This window comes from Ovis canadensis, chromosome 2 (genome assembly GCF_042477335.2).
Source record: "Ovis canadensis isolate MfBH-ARS-UI-01 breed Bighorn chromosome 2, ARS-UI_OviCan_v2, whole genome shotgun sequence".
In the NCBI taxonomy this organism is placed as follows: domain Eukaryota; kingdom Metazoa; phylum Chordata; class Mammalia; order Artiodactyla; family Bovidae; genus Ovis; species Ovis canadensis.
This window is the reverse complement of record NC_091246.1, coordinates 142719963-142737626: the sequence shown is the minus strand read 5'-3', so window position 1 is coordinate 142737626 and position 17664 is coordinate 142719963. Positions and strand designations below refer to the sequence as shown.

The 17664-nt window shown below is 42.3% G+C and overlaps 1 protein-coding gene across 2 annotated transcripts in view; it reads left to right on the top strand.

Moving 5' to 3' along the window:
* The window catches only part of ITGA6 (integrin subunit alpha 6), an 86901-nt gene that overhangs the window by 51160 nt on the left and 18077 nt on the right, over positions 1 to 17664 (top strand). For both annotated transcript variants that reach the window (XM_069577209.1, XM_069577211.1), the window contains exons 10-22: positions 3366 to 3464; positions 3725 to 3786; positions 9939 to 10099; positions 10273 to 10416; positions 12787 to 12902; positions 13020 to 13209; positions 13302 to 13385; positions 13473 to 13552; positions 13706 to 13783; positions 13871 to 13973; positions 15375 to 15548; positions 17355 to 17453; positions 17552 to 17662. In XM_069577209.1, coding sequence (XP_069433310.1) covers positions 3366 to 3464; positions 3725 to 3786; positions 9939 to 10099; positions 10273 to 10416; positions 12787 to 12902; positions 13020 to 13209; positions 13302 to 13385; positions 13473 to 13552; positions 13706 to 13783; positions 13871 to 13973; positions 15375 to 15548; positions 17355 to 17453; positions 17552 to 17662 — 1501 coding nt within the window. The remainder of the gene's footprint in view (positions 1 to 3365; positions 3465 to 3724; positions 3787 to 9938; positions 10100 to 10272; positions 10417 to 12786; positions 12903 to 13019; positions 13210 to 13301; positions 13386 to 13472; positions 13553 to 13705; positions 13784 to 13870; positions 13974 to 15374; positions 15549 to 17354; positions 17454 to 17551; positions 17663 to 17664) is intronic.

Sequence of the window (17664 nt, the reverse complement as noted above, 5' to 3'; positions counted from 1 at the left end):
ACCATTTGAGTTTTGTTTTTTAAAAAAACGATTTGGCTTTATAGTCATTTTTATCTAAAGAATCTCTTCAAAGAAATGGGCAACGATGTACAGCAAAACCCTAAATGAAAAATAATCTGTATGTCATGTGTACACTTGGTACCGCCGTTGCTCTGTATTCTTCTGGAAGGATGCCAAGCATAGATGTTGCCTCTATATCTAAAAGAGTATCCTAACCAAAACCCCTGGGGATAATAAACTGACACCAGGATACTTTTGAAGATAATACTACTTTAAAAAAAGACAGAATATACTGTGTATTTATATAATGTGGTATAAAATACTATAGAAAAATAGTCTCCTAGTTAAATGGTAAGATCTATGAAAGTCATTTTATGAGAAAGCTAAGAACCAGAAGAGACATTACAGACGGCAAAAGTGGGAGATGTGCAAGTAAGTGGAGAAAAATGTATCTGGAATATTAGGCCAAAGGAAGAAGTTAAAAAAAAGTTTGAATGAATGTCTGTTACTGCCTTTATATGCCTGTTTCTCTCTGTTCATGTGTTAGGTATTAACCTTAAAATAGTCAACATTTTTAAAAGGTAGAAGAGTATAGTATAACATTCAATTACTTTAGCAGCTTCCATCAAAAAGCAACTTGAGCTTCTAGTTTGAGATACATACCTCTGGTGTCAAGAAGACTTGAATTCCTGTAACAAAATTTGGTTACCAAGACTTCCCCAGGAGATAACCTGTCTTTAGCTAGTTAAATATTTGTATCTGTATGTAATTGATATTTTAATACCCTTACTTTCCTGTCCCCATAAGTGGGTTGACTCTGAATCCTGTATACATGTTCCTTCTTTCCTCATAGATCGTATGAAAATGAATTTCAAAAGCCTTTGCTAGTAAGATAACTTTCCTATTTTACAAATAAGAAAAACAGAGGCCCAAGACTTGCCTGTGCTTTTGAGCCTGGATCCTGTGAGAGCAGGGCATGGTACCTAAATCTTCCCAATGTCAGTCTCCACTAAATCATGCTAGTACTTAATACTAATACTTCATAATTAAGTATTAATACTTAATAAGTAAATGCCCATTAAACACAAGACAGCTGGGCAATAAGATTTGCTTTAAGTGTTAAGAGGCATTTTTACGATTCCATATATAATGTGTTCTGAAAATTGTGTATATTGTATGTTTAAAAACAGGATTTAGGCAGAAGTGTGTGTTAAAATATTTTGAAATGTATGCAGCACCAAAGGCTTAATACTATTATATGTAAAACACTCTAGCATCTGTAGCAACTGGTATTAAAACATTTATGAACTTTTTGCCTTCTAAATATGTGCTCAAAACTTTAGAAACATACCTACAGGCATACCTCATTTTATTGCACTTTGTTTTACTGTACTTCACAGATACTGTGGGAGTTTTTCGTTTTTTTGTTTTTTTTTTTAATTGAAGGCTTGTGGCAAGGTGTCATTTTCCCAACATGTGTTTACTTCATGACTCTCTCTCACATTTTGGTAATTCTTGTAACATTTTTCATTTACTATTACTTTAATTATGGTGATCTTGGATATTACTGCTATGAATTCCTGAAGGCCCAGATACTGATTAGCATTTTTTTTTAGCAATGAAGTATTTTTTAATTAAGGCAGGTACATTGTTTAGACATAATTCCCTTGCAACTTAATAGACTACAGTATACTGAAAACGTAAGTTACAGGAAACCAGAAAATTCAAGTGACTCCTTTCTTGCAGTCTTTGCTTTATTGCTGTGGTCTGCAACCTAACCTGCAGTATCTCCAATGTAAAATAACAATAGAAAGATAAACAGTTAAGATAAAGGGGAATGAAGAAAATGTGCTCGTCATTTGCCGTTTTATTGGCTCCTGCCTTCCCCATGAAGGTGCTCACTCTGTCTGGCCTACAGACTGATTCCAGAAGTTTAGACTAGCTCTTAGGAATGTGGAGTACATTTGGCTGTGGAACACTATTCTCCAGGATGGCTGGGTTTACCACAAACCCACCGAAGGCGGCGTGACTGAATCCCTGTGCTGATGGAACCATGGCAGCCACTCTGAGTTGATATGTGGGGAGTGACAGAGGTGAGAGGTGTACCGTCTGCCCAGCCCTTTCGCAGCCCCAACCACCGCACCCTTGCATTCCTGCGGCAGTGGTGCAGGGATCAAGCCATAGGCCCTTGGTGACCCCTTTGGCTGTGGCAGGTAGGGAAGAATATATAAGGGAGAAAGATGATGTTTTCACATGGTGAGAAGGGCTAAAGGTGTAGGACTCTGCTGCTTGTGTGTCCGTGAGGTTGGGTTAAGGCAGAGATAGGAAAGGATAAAGGATTCTAGGCTTTGCTTATAGAGATATTGTGGGGGTAGGAAAGTTGTGGTCAGTACTGGCAAGCACGTGAGGTTGGAGATAGCAGAGTCCCAGGGAGGATAGGAAGCTCAGACATTGTAAGATGGGGACCTGTGAGATCAGGACTTGCCTACATTACTAAAATTCACGTATGTGTAGAAATCCTGGTAGTGAGCACCCCAGGTGTTAGAAGTATGTTGGTATAACCTTTTTGGAGCTTTTTTTTGGGGGGGGGGTGGCAAGATTACCCAGAATTAAAAATGCATATATTGTTTGACTCAGAAATTCTGCTTAAGAATTTATCCTACAGATAAACAGATGTATGAACTTAGGACACATACATGTACATAGATGTGTATGTAAGGATGTTTGTCAGCTGAAAGCCTTACAAAATTATAAATGTCCACTGATTAAGGGACTGGTTGAATAAATGATATTCCATTGGTAGATGCAACACCACCAGCTGTGAGAAACAACTAGATTTGTGTGTAGAGATATGCGAAGACCTCTGAAATGTGAATGAGAAAAAGCAACATGCAGACCAATAAGCATGAAGAACTCCCACTTAAAAAGAAATGCTTGTTTTATATTTAATTGTAAATAATATTTTTAATTGAACCAGACTGATATGTCTGGAAGGACATGCAAAGCTCCTTGAGAGTTTGGGTGGGGATGAGACATATCCACCTGAAAACTCTGCAACTTTTTACATATTGTCCATATTATTCTTTCAGTTTAAAAACTCCATTAATATTAAAATTATTAATATAAAACAATTTATAATTTTGAATGTGTCAAGTTTAAACAGTTTTATAAATATCACATCATCATGTTTTAAGTTATGTCTGTTAACAGCTATTTTCTTTAGCAGCGGGGGAACAGGAGTAACATTGGGAAACAGAGTTTTTCCTGTGGTTTTTAAGATGCAGCATCTGAGGATGCCTGTGTCCGTGAGCTCATCTTACATCCAGATAGCAAAAGGCTGAGCTGGTCTTCTCCTTTGTCTTCAGATCCCGGCCTGTGATTAATATTCAGCAAACCGTCACAGTGACACCTAACAGAATTGATCTCCGTCAGAAGACGCTCTGTGGGGCACCTAGTGGGATATGGTGAGCATTTGCGCCGTGTCCACTCTTCCCCCACAGTTTGATATCTCTGCTTTATGGTGACCCGGTTGTCCCGAGGAGCCACAGGGAAGATTAAGAGAAATGGGGAGGGAAAGGGAAGAGGAATCTTGTCAAGTGGATATATAACATTTTACTCATCAGTTGTCACTGGGGGGATATGAGGATGAGGAACGTGTTGAGATTTTTTTTTTTTCCAGGGCAGTAAGGCATTTCTTAATGACTATGTGTTTGATTTCATACAGTCTCAAGGTTAAGGCCTGTTTTGAATATACGGCTAAACCCACCGGTTACAATCCTTCAATAAGTAAGTACCTAGTACTTTTTGTTTGCTTGCTTATCTGAACGTCTTTGTTTTGCTTAATTTCCTTTAATTGGAGTATAATTGCTTTACAATGTTGTGTTAGTTTCTGCTGCACAACAAAGGGAATCAACTGAAAGCAGATCTTTTCTGTCTGCCAGGTTGAAAAGTTCTGAATAAATAACTAGAAGAACAGAACTGTAGTGGCCAACATGGGCCCATAAATTCTGATTTAAAGAACTAAGTCTGTCATCTCCTTTTTAATCAGAAGAGTGAAGCACAGGAGGGAAAAAATGCATTTGGTCCCCATTTGAGTTTTCCAGAGCGGATGGTTTAGGGCAGAATGACTGCCTTGGATAAGTACTCATTTGCTGCCACAACCGTTTCCTCCATGTCTGCCTTTGAAAAGCAGGGTGGAAAATTGGTTTTGTGGTTGTGAGGTGGCGGGTGGTAGTTGTAGAAGAGTGACCACGGGAGCCTGAGTCCTACTTGAATAAATTATCAGTTTCTAGTCTCTTCACTGCTGGGTCCCCTCCCAGAGGCCTCTGTGGTCCAGAACTCCCATGCTGTGTCCCTGAGTGTGGGCCTGGGGGGACCTGAAGACTGGGCTTGAACTCAAGAGACTTGGGCTCTGCTCCTGGATCTGGTGCTTCAACACAGAGCTAATCCCATAATGTTTTGAGTTTTTATTTTCCTATCAGTTAATGGGAATTAACTACGTAGGATTGTGGCAGAGTTCAGATGAGATATGGTGGAGAAAGGGCTTCCCTGGTGGCTGAGACAGTAAAGAATCTGCCTGCAATGCAGGAGACCCCAGGTTTGATCCCTGGGTTGGGAAGATCCCCCGGAGAAGGGAATCACTCACTACCCACTGCAGTATTCTTACCTGGAGAATGCCATGGACATAGGGGCCTGGCAGGCTACAGTCCATGGGGTCTCAAAGAATTGGACATGACTGAGTTTCACTTTTTCAAGGTGGTGAAAGCAGGTTGTCATTCATAAGGTCTTATTCTACTTCACTTTTTTTTTTTTAAATAAGAAAGATAGGAGTTTTGCCACAGGGTTTGACAAATTTTTAATGATACTCTCACAATAGTGATAATCACCAAGGCCTTCTCTGGTGTGTTTTAGTAGCAGCTGTACCTCTTCAGGAGTAAACCAGAGTAAAGTTGGGGGCCTTGGAATCTAAAGACATCTTTTCCCCAAAGAGGAAGTGCAGAGCAAAGGTGATTTCCTTCCTGGGTCAGCCGTGGTGGATCCAGGGAATTCGAAGTGGGGAAGGCGTTGGCGAGGAAAAAACTTATTTATTTATTAATATAAGATTAGATTAGGAAGAAATAGTGTAGTAGGAAAATTAAGTGGAGAAAGAAGGCTGAATAACTTGGCTTACGGGGAAGGCCAATAAAGTTCCAGACAAGGAGCTTGCACCATCTACGTTGGGCCACCGGCGCCCACTTGACTATCTAAGGGTGCCCCTCCTTAGGCTCCCTTTCACGTGGGTCTTAAAAGCCAGGGGAAGTAAGTAGACTCAGTGAGCCGCCCCGCTCCAGATGGGAATTCAGTCTGAAATTAGAGTAAAGTGGAGACACGGGGGAAACCAGTCCAGCGACTGGCCCCGTCCTCTATTGTTCAGAAGGCCTTTTATATTTTTGATAAAACATGGAGATCAATGGGTAACACAAAGTTATGCAGCGTTAGCAGCCCAGACTCTTATCAAAACCAGGCTTTTCTCTCTGCATACCTAGTTGTATACATAAATCTTAGGTAATTTACGTCATCTTCCAGCCAAAAGGGCCAATTAACATTTTACAGCCTCTTTTCTGATAAGGGTTTGTCAACCAGAAGACTTATTTGTGTTGATCTTCCCAAAGTCTGGTGCCACTCTCAGAAAGCACTAAATAAAGTTACATTCTTACATAGCAAGGACACAAGAGGAGTGCAGTGATATATAACAAAGAGAAAAGTAATTAACTCAAAAGTCTAGAGTTGCTGACATCAAAACTACTATATATCTTTTTCCATATCCCGTTTACATTGATTAACATCCTCCCAGGTGCCTAAAAGATAAAGAATATGGAGGCCTGGCAGCAGTCATTGAGTCAACAGTGAAAACCCTCTACCAATATGATTTTTAACCGTTTAGAAAAGGCTCTGTATCTTTAAGATGCTTTTAAGCTTTGTGCCTCTCGCAGTTTGGGGGGCTGTAAGCAATTCACAAGCTGTAAGAGGTCTAGGGGAACCTGTTAGGCAAGCTAGAGAGTTATCAGAGGGGGTTTAACTGAAACATCCCTTTCAAATGCAGAAGACTAAAGCCCTGAGTTGACTTTTTCCAGAGAATATTAGAAGAGTGGAAAAGCAGGCAGGTTCTTATTTTTTGGGGGTGGATGCTCAGGAAATTCCAGGGGGAAAACCTGAGGTCTGATTAGCCTTGCCCTCAGAGCTCTGCCGCATGACCTGCATGACCTTGTCACGGGTGGAATTCCTCGCACTGGCTCCCGGCAGTGGTCCCAGCGGCTAGGTGTACCAGTGCAGCAGAGCTGCCAAGGAAACCTTTCTGGAAGGACAGGGTGGTTCTGAAGGTTTTCAGTTTTTACTCCTCTTTGAGATGGAATGAGTTTTCTTAAGGCTTCTCCATGTTACCTTGAGTGAAATCTCATCAGAACATTTCTTGTCTTCCCTCAGATCAATCATTTTTACAAAATAAATTACAAACTTCCTTCTAGCCTAAATGCTGCCCTTGATGCCATGTATATTAATTCTCTATAACTACCCCTACATTAACCAAGTATTTATGGATAGCCCACTATAGATTGGGCTTCCCTTGTGGCTTAACTGGTAAAGAATCTGCCTGCAATGCGGGAGACCTGGGTTCGATCCCTGGGTTGGGAAGATCCCCTGGAGAAGGGAAAGGCTACCCACTCCTGTATTCTGGCCTGGAAAATTCCATGGACTGTTTAGTCCTTGGGGTTGCAAAGAGTCAGACACAACTGAGCGACTTTCACTTCACTATAGAAAGAACATTTTTCCTCTGAAGGATTTGAAAGCAAGCCTGTTTTTATTGCCATTGCTTCCATGGTATTGGGAAATTCTAAGTCAAATAAAGCAGAACTTGCACAAAGCTGCAAGAGTTAATACATCTAAAATCTGTTCGCCATGTCCGAGTGTGTGAGCTTATTATTCGGCTAGGCTGTTTTAACTCAGCAGTCCTTGGATATAGTGTTCCATCCTTACAGATATTTATAATTGAGCCTTAATGACTGTTCTACTTGGTTTGCCCCTGCAAAGGTCAGCAAAGGTGGCCAGCAAGGATTTTAAGATGATGTGAACTGTCTGGAGGGTCAGAAAAGGTTGGAGAGGGTTTGGTAGATAAATGGTTTTAATGCCCCCACGCACTCCCCTGCTTTTGGCATGAGGGGCACTCAGCATGTGAGCCTTTGCCTGGTTCATTGTGAAGTTAGCAGGTCACTGATAAATGGATGATGTCAATGCTCACAGAGGGCCTAAAATGGAGGCGCATTCCATTTGGCAGCCATGACATTTAAGAATTCTTCAGATGGACACAGAAATTACTATTGAAACTGTTGTTTCTAAATTTTGGTTTTACGTATGGGAACAGCCATTGTTTCAGCACAAGGATGGTGACAGTGTATGTGTGTGCATGTAAGTGTGCATTGGGTGTGTGTTGATGTGTTTGTTCATCTATTCTACTAACCCTGTTTATGTCAAGTGTTGTGCTGTTGCTGGGGAATACAGTGGTGAACAGCTGGAGGTGGTCTCTGAAGCGGCTTTTCCTGGGAAAGTGATTGGGCATTCACAGTGCAGCAGACTTAAGTGTAGTGATGCTGCTGCTAAGTCACTGCAGTCGTGTCCGACTCTCTGCGACCCCATAGATGGCAGCCCACCAGGCTCCTCCGTCCCTGGGATTCTCCAGGCAAGAATAGTGGAGTGGGCTGCCATTTCCTTTTCCAGTGTGTGAGAGTGAAGTCGCTCAGTCATGCCCGATTATTCATGACCCCATGGACTGTAGCCCACCAGGCTCCTCCGTCCATGGGATTCTCCAGGCAAGAGTACTGGAGTGGGGTGCCATTGCCTTCTCCAGTGTAGTGATGAGAGAAATACCAGGAGGGGCTGGGAGAGCTTCCTGGATTTTGAAATCTGTAGGAGGAGTAGAGTTAGCCTGGCAATGAAGCAGAGGTAAAATGAAAAAGAGCAGGGTGGTCCAGCTGGCAGAAGCCTAGGGGAAGTGGGAACCTGCACATCTGAGAGGCTTTATAAGGCAGTTATCTTTTGTGTTTGTTACACAAAAGGAGCTGACTCTTTCTTGCTGTAGGACTCTGGGCCGGTCATCTAGTTCTGTGGGTCTCCAGTTCTTCATGTGTAAGTAGAGGGTATTAAAATAGGTGCTTGCAAAAAGGTCCCTTCCAAACTCTAATGTGACTATTAGAACATGGATTCATTTTCTGGAGCAGATTTTTTCTCCTGAGGCTGGCTTCTCTGACCCTGTACACACTGGTTTGCTTTCCCTTCTGATGGTTTTGTTGCTTAGTTGCTACGTCATAACCTTCTCTTTGGTGACCCCATGGGCTGTAGCCCGCCAGGCCAGGCTCCTTTTGTCCATGGGATTTTCCAGGCAAGAATACTAGAGTGGATTGCCATTTCCTTTTCCAGGGGATCTTCCCAACACAGGGATCGAACCTGTGTCACCTGCATTGCAGGTGGGTTCTTTACCACTGAGCCACCAGGGAAGCCCCTTCTGATGGTTTTTTGTTGTTTTTCAGTTACTAAGTTAAGTCCAAATCTTTGCAACCCCGTGGACTATAGCATGCCCAGATCCTCTGTCCTCCACTGTCTCCAGCGTTTGCTCAAATTCATGTCCACTGATTCAGTGTTGCCATTTAACTGTCTCATTATCTGTCTCCCCTTCTCCTACTGCCCTCAGTCTTTCCCAGCATCAGGGTCTTTTGCAGTGAGTTGGCTCTTGGCATCAGGTGGCCAAAGTATTGGAGCTTCAGCATCAGTCCTTCAAGTGGATATTCAGTGTTGATTTCCTTTAGTGTTGGCTGGTTTGATATCCTTGTAGTTCAAGGATGGTTGAAAGTGAAAGTGAAGTCGCTCAGTCGTGTCCGACTCTTTGTGACCCCATGGACTGTAGTCTATCAGGCTCCCCCGTCCTTGGGATTTTCCAGGCAAGAGTGCTGGAGTGGATTGCCATTTCCTTCTCCAGGGGACCTTCCCAACCCAGGAATCGAACCTGGGTCTCCCGCATTGCAGGCAGATGCTTTACCATCTGAGCCACCAGGGATGGTTAGTGAGTGATTAATAAATAAGTATTAAAACATAGCAGCTATATCCAGTGAATTGGCAAAGAATGCATTCTGAAGTTAAGAAATGAGATTTTGATCATCCAAATCGTAGCTTATCTCCGAGCTCTGTTAGTGTAGGTTATCACAAGTAGGATGTGCCCTCTGGGGCTTTGGAAGTGGAAACCTTGATCCTGGGAGTTTTCTTAACGGACAAAGGGGCCCTCTAACCACTGAAAGAAAGTATGTTTTACCTTTAAATTCTTCATCAAGACATCTCCATCTCTAATATGTTTTTCCATTTTTAGACAATTATTCTTTATGAGCGCTTTAATGTGTATAAGAACCACCTGATGATCTTATTAAAATGCAGCCTCAAGGTTCAGTAGTCTGGCTGGGCCTGAGGATCTGCATTCCTGATACCACACAGGAGAAGCTGCTGTTGATCTAGAGGCCTTTTTGGAATTTAAGCACCGGACTGTTAAAGAGGGAGTCAGTTTAGGTCCTTCGGCCCGGTTGGCTGCCCTCCTGTTTGTCGTACTCTCGTGAGTTCTTGAAATGCAGTGAAACTGATTCTTAATGCGTTTCTGAAGTTTTGACTTATTCTTGAGCTCCCCCACGTGGCCCAAAGGAAATGTAGCTTTAAAAATTGTTCATAGTAGTAGGCAGGAAAGGACAGCTTGATTTGAAACTTCATAAGTCTGAATGTACATCGCCAGGAAATATGAAGGAAAACCCTGGCAATGAGAAAAAATGTTCTAAGAGGAATTAAAATATATCAAAAACAAACAGTATACTTATAGCTGTGTTGTGTATGAGTACGTTTTAAGTTCCTGTGATTTTGTTGATTTCATCTAGCCATTGTGGGCACTCTGGAAGCTGAAAAGGAAAGAAGAAAATCTGGGCTGTCGTCAAGAGTTCAGTTTCGAAACCAAGGTTCTGAGCCCAAGTATTCGCAAGAGCTCACTCTGAACAGACAGAAACAGAAGGCGTGCATGGAGGAAACCCTCTGGCTCCAGGTGAGGGCCATAGACAGATCAGTTCTGTCATGCAGATGGATGGTCACAAGTGTAGATCTGACATTTTATATAAATACCAGCAACACATTATCCAGGACAAAGGAAAGCATTGTTTTGGAGTTCCCTGGTAGTGTTGATAGCATGCTTCAATTGCATCTCTGCATTCTCTTCAGGAAAACATCAGAGATAAACTGCGTCCCATTCCCATAACTGCTTCAGTGGAGATCCAGGAGCCAAGCACTCGGAGGCGAGTGAATTCGCTTCCAGAAGTTCTCCCAATTCTGAATTCAAATGAACCCAAATCTGTTCATACAGATGTAAGTATTTCTGATTTTCGTTTTACTAATTGTTTGCCATTTTATTATGCTAAATCAAACATCTCTGAAGGCAATAGACTAGTGATTGATTTGCCCTAAAGGCCATGCCTTTGTATGTTAAATAAGCTTTTTAATATATGTATAGTTTGGAGAAAATTTGCTTCCCAGGTAAACAATGGATATAGAAACCTACAGAATACAATTTGGAGATGAGAGTTGTTTTTCTTAATAATTTCTGGTCATTGAGCCTTATTGAGACTATAATTGATAAAACTTATTCTTCTCATGAGCTTCCCTGGTGGCTGAGATGGTAAAGAATCCGCCTGCAATGCGGGAGACCTAGGTTTGATCTCCAGGTTGGGAAGATCCCTTGGAGGAGGGCATGGCAGCCCACTCCAGTATTCTTGTCTGGAGAATCCCCATGGACAAAGGAGCCTGGTGGGCTGTGTAGTCCATGGGGTTGCAAAGAGTCAGACACAACCGAAATATATGAGCAATGAAGTAGTCAAAATTTAGTGTCTAATGTAGCCTATGTAATCTTAGGAAGTAAAATTTATATGGTGTGGCTTGCTGTATACCTCTTAATGAAGCAGTGGGTGTTGTTTGTTTGCTGGGGTTTAGGATGCCTGCATCTGCAGGGTTAGGCTGGGGACCGGTGACATCTTGATTTAATGTTTGTACTTGTCAAAACATAGCTGGTAGTGGAGTGTCCGCTCTGAGGCCCTGGTTCTGGTGCCCAGGACGAAGCTTTCCATGAGTGAGTTAGGCCTAGGGGCCCATGCCTACACCTGCACGTTGCGGTATTTATTGCCATCACGTGTAGTTGCTTGTGTGCTTTTCAGGACACTTAAAATGTCACTTGTGCAATCACGAAGTCATGTCCATGGGCTGCAGCCCGTCAGGCTCCTGTCTGCCGCTGCCTCCCAGAGTTTGCTCAGATTCATGTCCATTGAGTTAGTGATGCTATCTAGCCATCTATTCCTCTGCTGCCCCCTTCTTCTGTTGCCTTCAGTCTTTCCCAGCATCAGGGTTTTTTCTAATGAGTCAGCTCTTCGCATCTTTGCATCAGGTGGCCAAAGTATTGGAGCTTCAGCATCAGTCCTTCCAGTGAATATTCAGGGTTGATTTCCTTTAGGATTGGCTGGTTTGATCTCCTTGCTGTCCAAGGGACTCTCAAGAGTCTTCTCCAGCACCACAGTTACTCAGTACTCAGTTATTTGGTACTCAGCCTTCTTTATGATCCAACTGTCACATCAGTACATGACTACTGGAGAAAACCATAGCTGTGATTATGTGTACCTTTGTTGGTGGAGTGATGTCTCTGCTTTTTAATACACTGACTAGGTCTGTCATAGCTTTTCTTCCAAGAAGCCAGTATCTTTTAATTTCATGGCTGCAGTCTCCATCCGCAGTGATTTTGGAGCCCAAGAAAATAAAATCCGTCAGTGCTTCCACTTTCCCCCCTTCTATTTGCCATAAAGTGATGGGACCAGATGCCATGATCTTAGACTTTTTTAAACTTGAGTTTCAAGCCAACTTTTTCACTCTCTTCTTTCACCCTCATCAAGAGGCCCTTTAGTTCCTCTTCACTTGCTATTATTAGAGCAGTGTCATCTGCATATCTGAGATTGTTGATATTTCTCCTGACAGTCTTGATTCTAGCTTGTAATTCATCCAGCCCAGCACTTCCCATGATGCATTCTGCATATAAGTTAAATAAGCAAGGTCACAATATACAGCCTTGTTGTACTTGTCAGTGTCACTTATTGTTACATTAATATTTCTTCTGCATATTCCCATATACACAAGCTCCATAGTCATGTTAAACATGAAAAACAAGAAGACCATTTTCCTAATTATTGATGAGTGTGATTATCAAGCATCCCTTAGCATAGTGCAAGATACTCTGCCCTTTGCTTTCCTAACCTTGAACTCTGTTTCCCCATCTGTGCAGTGGGTCTCTGAACAGTATATGTGTCATAGTCCCTTGTGAGGATTGCATGAGTTTAAATACGTAGTCATGTGTTAGGTAGTACTGTCATTATTATCGTTAATTCTTACAGTAACCCTGTATAGCAGGGCGGTTGTATCCCCACGTCACCTGTGTTGAAACCTAGACTACGAAAGATTAAGTGACCGGCCCAGAGCCACACAGCTGAGCCAGGCCTACTGTTTACTGCCCTACAGCATCTCAGTGCCTTGGTCAAAGTGTTCTGAAAGAGTTTCATTAAAGGACAGAGTGGGCGTTCGATGCAACGTTTGCAGTTTGAATTCTGCTATGGTAATTGTCACGATGGGAATGAACCGCATGGAAACAGTCTCCTATTTAGAGTCCTAAGTGGTGTAAATTACCATTTTGTTTTCCTACAGGTGCACTTCTTAAAAGAGGGATGTGGAGACGACAACATATGTAACAGCAACCTTAAGCTAGAGTATAAATTTTGTACCCGAGAAGGAAATCAGGACAAATTTTCTTATTTACCAATGTAAGAACTGCGCTGTAGTACTAGCAAAAATGGCTCTGGCTTTGCAGTGACTTTCTGTGAAAGGTTATTGCAAATCTATTGAGAACTTTGTTGTTTTCCTTTTTTTTTTTGTAATAGTCAAAAAGGTGTACCAGAACTAGTTCTAAAAGATCAGAAGGACATTGCTTTAGAAATAACAGTGACGAACAACCCTTCTAACCCAAAGAATCCCACCAAAGATGGTGACGACGCTCACGAAGCTAAACTCATTGCCACTTTTCCAGATACTCTGACTTATTCTGCATATAGAGAACTGAGGGCTTTCCCTGTAAGTATTTTAAGAGACCAGCTTGGAGGGTGGGGGGGAAACATTGTGTGGTAAGTGAATGTTTTGTGATCTGGCCTGTTTTTCTGTTACAGGAGAAGCAGTTGAGTTGTGTTGCCAACCAGAACGGCTCACAGGCAGACTGTGAGCTTGGGAATCCTTTTAAAAGAAATTCCAGTGTAGGTGATGCCTGTATTTTAATTTTGAAAACACCATTGCAGTGTCAATATGTTCAGCCTACGGTAACAGCTATTTCTGTTTCTTAGGTTACTTTTTATTTGATTTTAAGTACAACTGAGGTCACCTTTGACACCACAGATCTGGATATTAATCTGAAGTTGGAAACGTAAGAGATTCTTTCAACCTTCCATTCAGAATTATTTCATGAAAACACAGCCAGTCAATGAGTTGGCCTTTATCTAACTCATAAAAGAAGTGTAATTTAATGAGAAAACTGACTGTTACAATAAAACCTATTGTTTCCCTTTCATTTTTTCAGAACAAGCAATCAAGATAATTTGGCTTCAATTACAGCTACAGCAAAAGTGGTTATTGAACTGCTTTTATCGGTCTCTGGGTAAGTGTTTGTGTTTAGCATAACAAATCAGTGTCTGAAAGAACCATTTACAATTCTCACTAAAACTGGTGTTTTTTAATTTAACAGAGTTGCTAAACCTTCCCAGGTGTATTTTGGAGGTACAGTAGTTGGTGAGCAAGCGATGAAATCTGAAGAGGACGTGGGAAGTTTAATTGAGTACGAGTTCAGGGTAAGTGGTTGCACTTGGCCCTTCCAGTCTGTGTATGAGAAGCTAACCTATGCTGTATATGATCTTGAATATGTAGTCTTAATAAGTAACAATAAACAAGCGTGATAAAGGGAGCTTGCCAGGTTTTAAACAGCATAGTGGCTTAGTGTAAAAGTTGTCTTTCAGAATGGAGAACCACAGCTTCATTCAGCATAGGACGTTGTTCAGAATCAAATTCAGTTTGGTCTTTTTCTTCTTAGGGAGTTTTAATGTATTAATAATAAATGTGGTGTTGAGACAAAGAAATACTCGATTTTTTTCTCCCTAGAGTCTGTCTATAAAACAAAAATCTCAAAATGTTATTTGGCTTTAGAATGTATGAATGAAGAAATAAATTTTCTTCCTCTCTTATAAGGTCATCTCTCTTATTGCTTATGGTTAATGTTCACTGACCTTTCCCAAGCAGTTTTATGATGGTGAATGTGGGTTTGACGAATACCTGTTAAGGAAGGCTAACGATTGCTCTGACCCATTCCAAAGTAGGTAGTCACAGTGGCTCTTAAGTCCAGTCAAATGAACATAAGTGCATGGTACAGAGCTGACTCATAACTCATACGCAGGTTCAGGTCTGTGTGGCTCAAATCGTATTCCTGAAAGCATAGTGACCGTTGTTGAGGTGAAAGTCTGAAAAAGAAAAATGGGCCCACTCTTGACTCTAGCAGGATGAAGAGGGGGAATTCTCCTCTGAAAGCATCTCTTAGCTTTACAGACAGAACTGTGACGGCTAGTGGGTGGTGGTGATTATGACACCTATGCGGATGTGGCTGCAGAGAGGTCTGTGGGTTCTGGAGCAGTCTTTCACACAAACTCTTTAGACTTCTGTTGCACGGAGTTGCTCCCTGCCCTGTCCCCAGCTTGGACTCATGGGTTCACGGCTGCCAGAATGGCCCTACTCTGGGTCTCTCATTTGTTATCCCAAGCCCCCGCCCTGTGGTCAGGACAGGGGCAGCTTCATTTTTTGCAGTAGGTGGGGCTTCCCAGAAGCAGGTTATAGCTGCACTGTCTCCACACTGGCTGTGTCGCCTGCAAGGCAGAGTGGTCACAGAGCGATACGGGAACACACGTGACTTTTCTCTGGGCATTTTGAGAGCCTGGCAGATTCTGCTGCACACAGAAGTTGCTCCTGGGTTGAAGGAACAATTATTTCTCTTTGAACTCCCCCCCCCCCATTTTTATTGACAAGAATCTTTAAACACAAATCTCTATTTTGAATGCCCTAGCCAAAGTCCACTTTCGGAGCCTGCGCTTTTATTGTTGGATTATGCCAGATATTTTGGCTTTTTTTTCTTGGCAATAGGAACTGCTTACTTAATTTTATGTTGAGAGAATTACACTGAGATAATACATATTATTTTCTAACAGGTAATTAACTTGGGCAAACCTCTTAAAAACCTCGGCACAGCAACCTTGAATATCCAGTGGCCAAAAGAAATTAGCAACGGCAAATGGTTGCTTTATTTGGTAAAAGTAGAATCAAAAGGATTGGAAAAAATAACTTGTGAGCCACAGGGTGAAATAAACTTCCTGAAACTAACGGTATGTTGATGCATCTGTCTCATGTCTCCATAGATGTTAATATGAGAGAAGGGGGAAATCATTGCTCGCCTTGGGAAACTGACATTCTGGCATATTGGATTTTTTTTTTCCTTTGGTGTCATAGTTTCTGTTTTGTTGTGAGTAACCAAGTCAGGCTGAGGATTTCTGCTGATTAGGGACCACTGTGGCATATAAGTCAGGGTCATTTTGTGCATGTTGAAGCAAATGACATTTTCTGAAGTTTGAAGGCCCAGTGTGACATATAAGGGCATGCCCTGGGGATGGGCCAGCCAGTGTTAACTCCCAGTAGAATCAAGCATTACAGAACATACTGGCACCTTAGCAAGCGACCTTGAAGACTTTTCATTCTTTTTAAAATAGAAAATATTTATTGAGTATTTGTTATGTCTCAAGCACCATGCTTAGCATTTGGTTTGCATTTTCTCATTTTATTCTCTTGCTTGTCTGATGAGGTATTTGTCTCATCCCCACCATTTCATAGATGAGCACATTGAAAATCAGAGAGATTAACCTTCTCAGAGTCACTCAGCAGTTATGAGGGCAGTGCATTCATGCACAGCCCTGCTTGTTTTCACAGCCTGCACTGTTAACCTCTCTCTGTACTGCTACACACTTAACTAACTATCTGGTCTATCATTTATGCTCCATTTTGATAAAGACTTGCTTCGTTATTGCAAGTCTGTTTCTTTTAAATTCTAAGGTGACTGGGTGTGACCAGTGTTCATAGTTGGTGGTTTATATTCATCAGCTTGGAGACACAAGATGGTCTATTATTCCTAGTCTTTAAGAAAAATGCAGTTTATTTACCTATTTTGGTTTTGCTGGGTCTTTGTTGCTGCTCTTGGCTTTCTTCTCGTTGTGGTGAGTGGGGGCTGCTCTTCCTTGCGGTGCATGGGCTTCTCTTTGCAGTGGCTTCTCTTACTATGGAGCACAGGCGCATGGGTTCCCTGGTTGCGGCTGGCAGGCTCTAGGGCCTGGGCTCAGTGGTTGTGGCACATGCGCTTTAGTTGCTCTGAGGCATATGAGAGCTTCCTGGACCAGGGATTGAACCTGTGTCCCCTGCGTTGGCAGGTGCATTCTTATCCACTGTACCACTGGGGAAGTCCGAGAAATGAAATCTTAAAGCATCTTCCTTGGCTTAGTTTTCAGTATTCTCCTTTGAATAAATCACGCTCGATCTTTTGCTACTTTCCCTTTTCCTCATTCCGTGTCGCTCATTCAGGATGTGCTGGCTTTTTACAGTTATGTTAGGTACTAATCTAAGTGCCTAGGGGTAGAGGAATGAGATTGGTTCCTGGTCTCAGGATGCTCACAGTTTGGTGAGGAGACAGCAGAACAAAGAAAGCCTTTGTCTCACTCTGAGTTTTAAGGTTGGAATGAAAGAAAATTACCTTGAAAAATAAAGTTGAAGTGAGGTTGGTAATTAACACTTCGTGATCTTACACTTACATTATTTATGCACCTTGGTGCTGGCAGAAAGGTGAAGATTATCAGTCGTGAATTTGGCATAATCTGGGAGATTTGTACTGCTGCTGCTGCTGCTAAGTCGCTTCAGTCGTGTCCGACTCTGTGCGACCCCGTAGACGGCAGCCCACCAGGCTCCCCCGTCCCTGGGATTCTCCAGGCAAGAATACTGGAGTGGGTTGCCATTTCCTTCTCCAATGCATGTATGCATGCTAAGTCGCTTTAGTCGTGTCCGACTCTGTGACCCTATGGACAGGAGATTTGTACAGTAATGCCAAAAATTACACTTGGTGGAAGTATTTCAGATGTAATTATTTTCAGGAGGCTCACAACTCAAGAAGGAAACGAGAAATTGCCGAAAGACAGACAGATGATGGCAGAAAATTTTCTTTATTTTCTGAAAGAAAATATCAGACCCTTGTGAGTATTTTTCAAGAGCTGTGAGTTTTCCAGGAGGTGGTGGGAAGGCCTTCCCCAGACCATTGTGCTGTTGCTCCTGTTCTTCTTTTTCTCCCCAGAACTGCAGCGTGAACGTGAACTGTGTGAACATCAAGTGCCCGCTGCGAGGGCTGGACAGCAAGGCCTCCGTGGTTCTGCGCTCGAGGTTATGGAACAGCACGTTTCTGGAGGT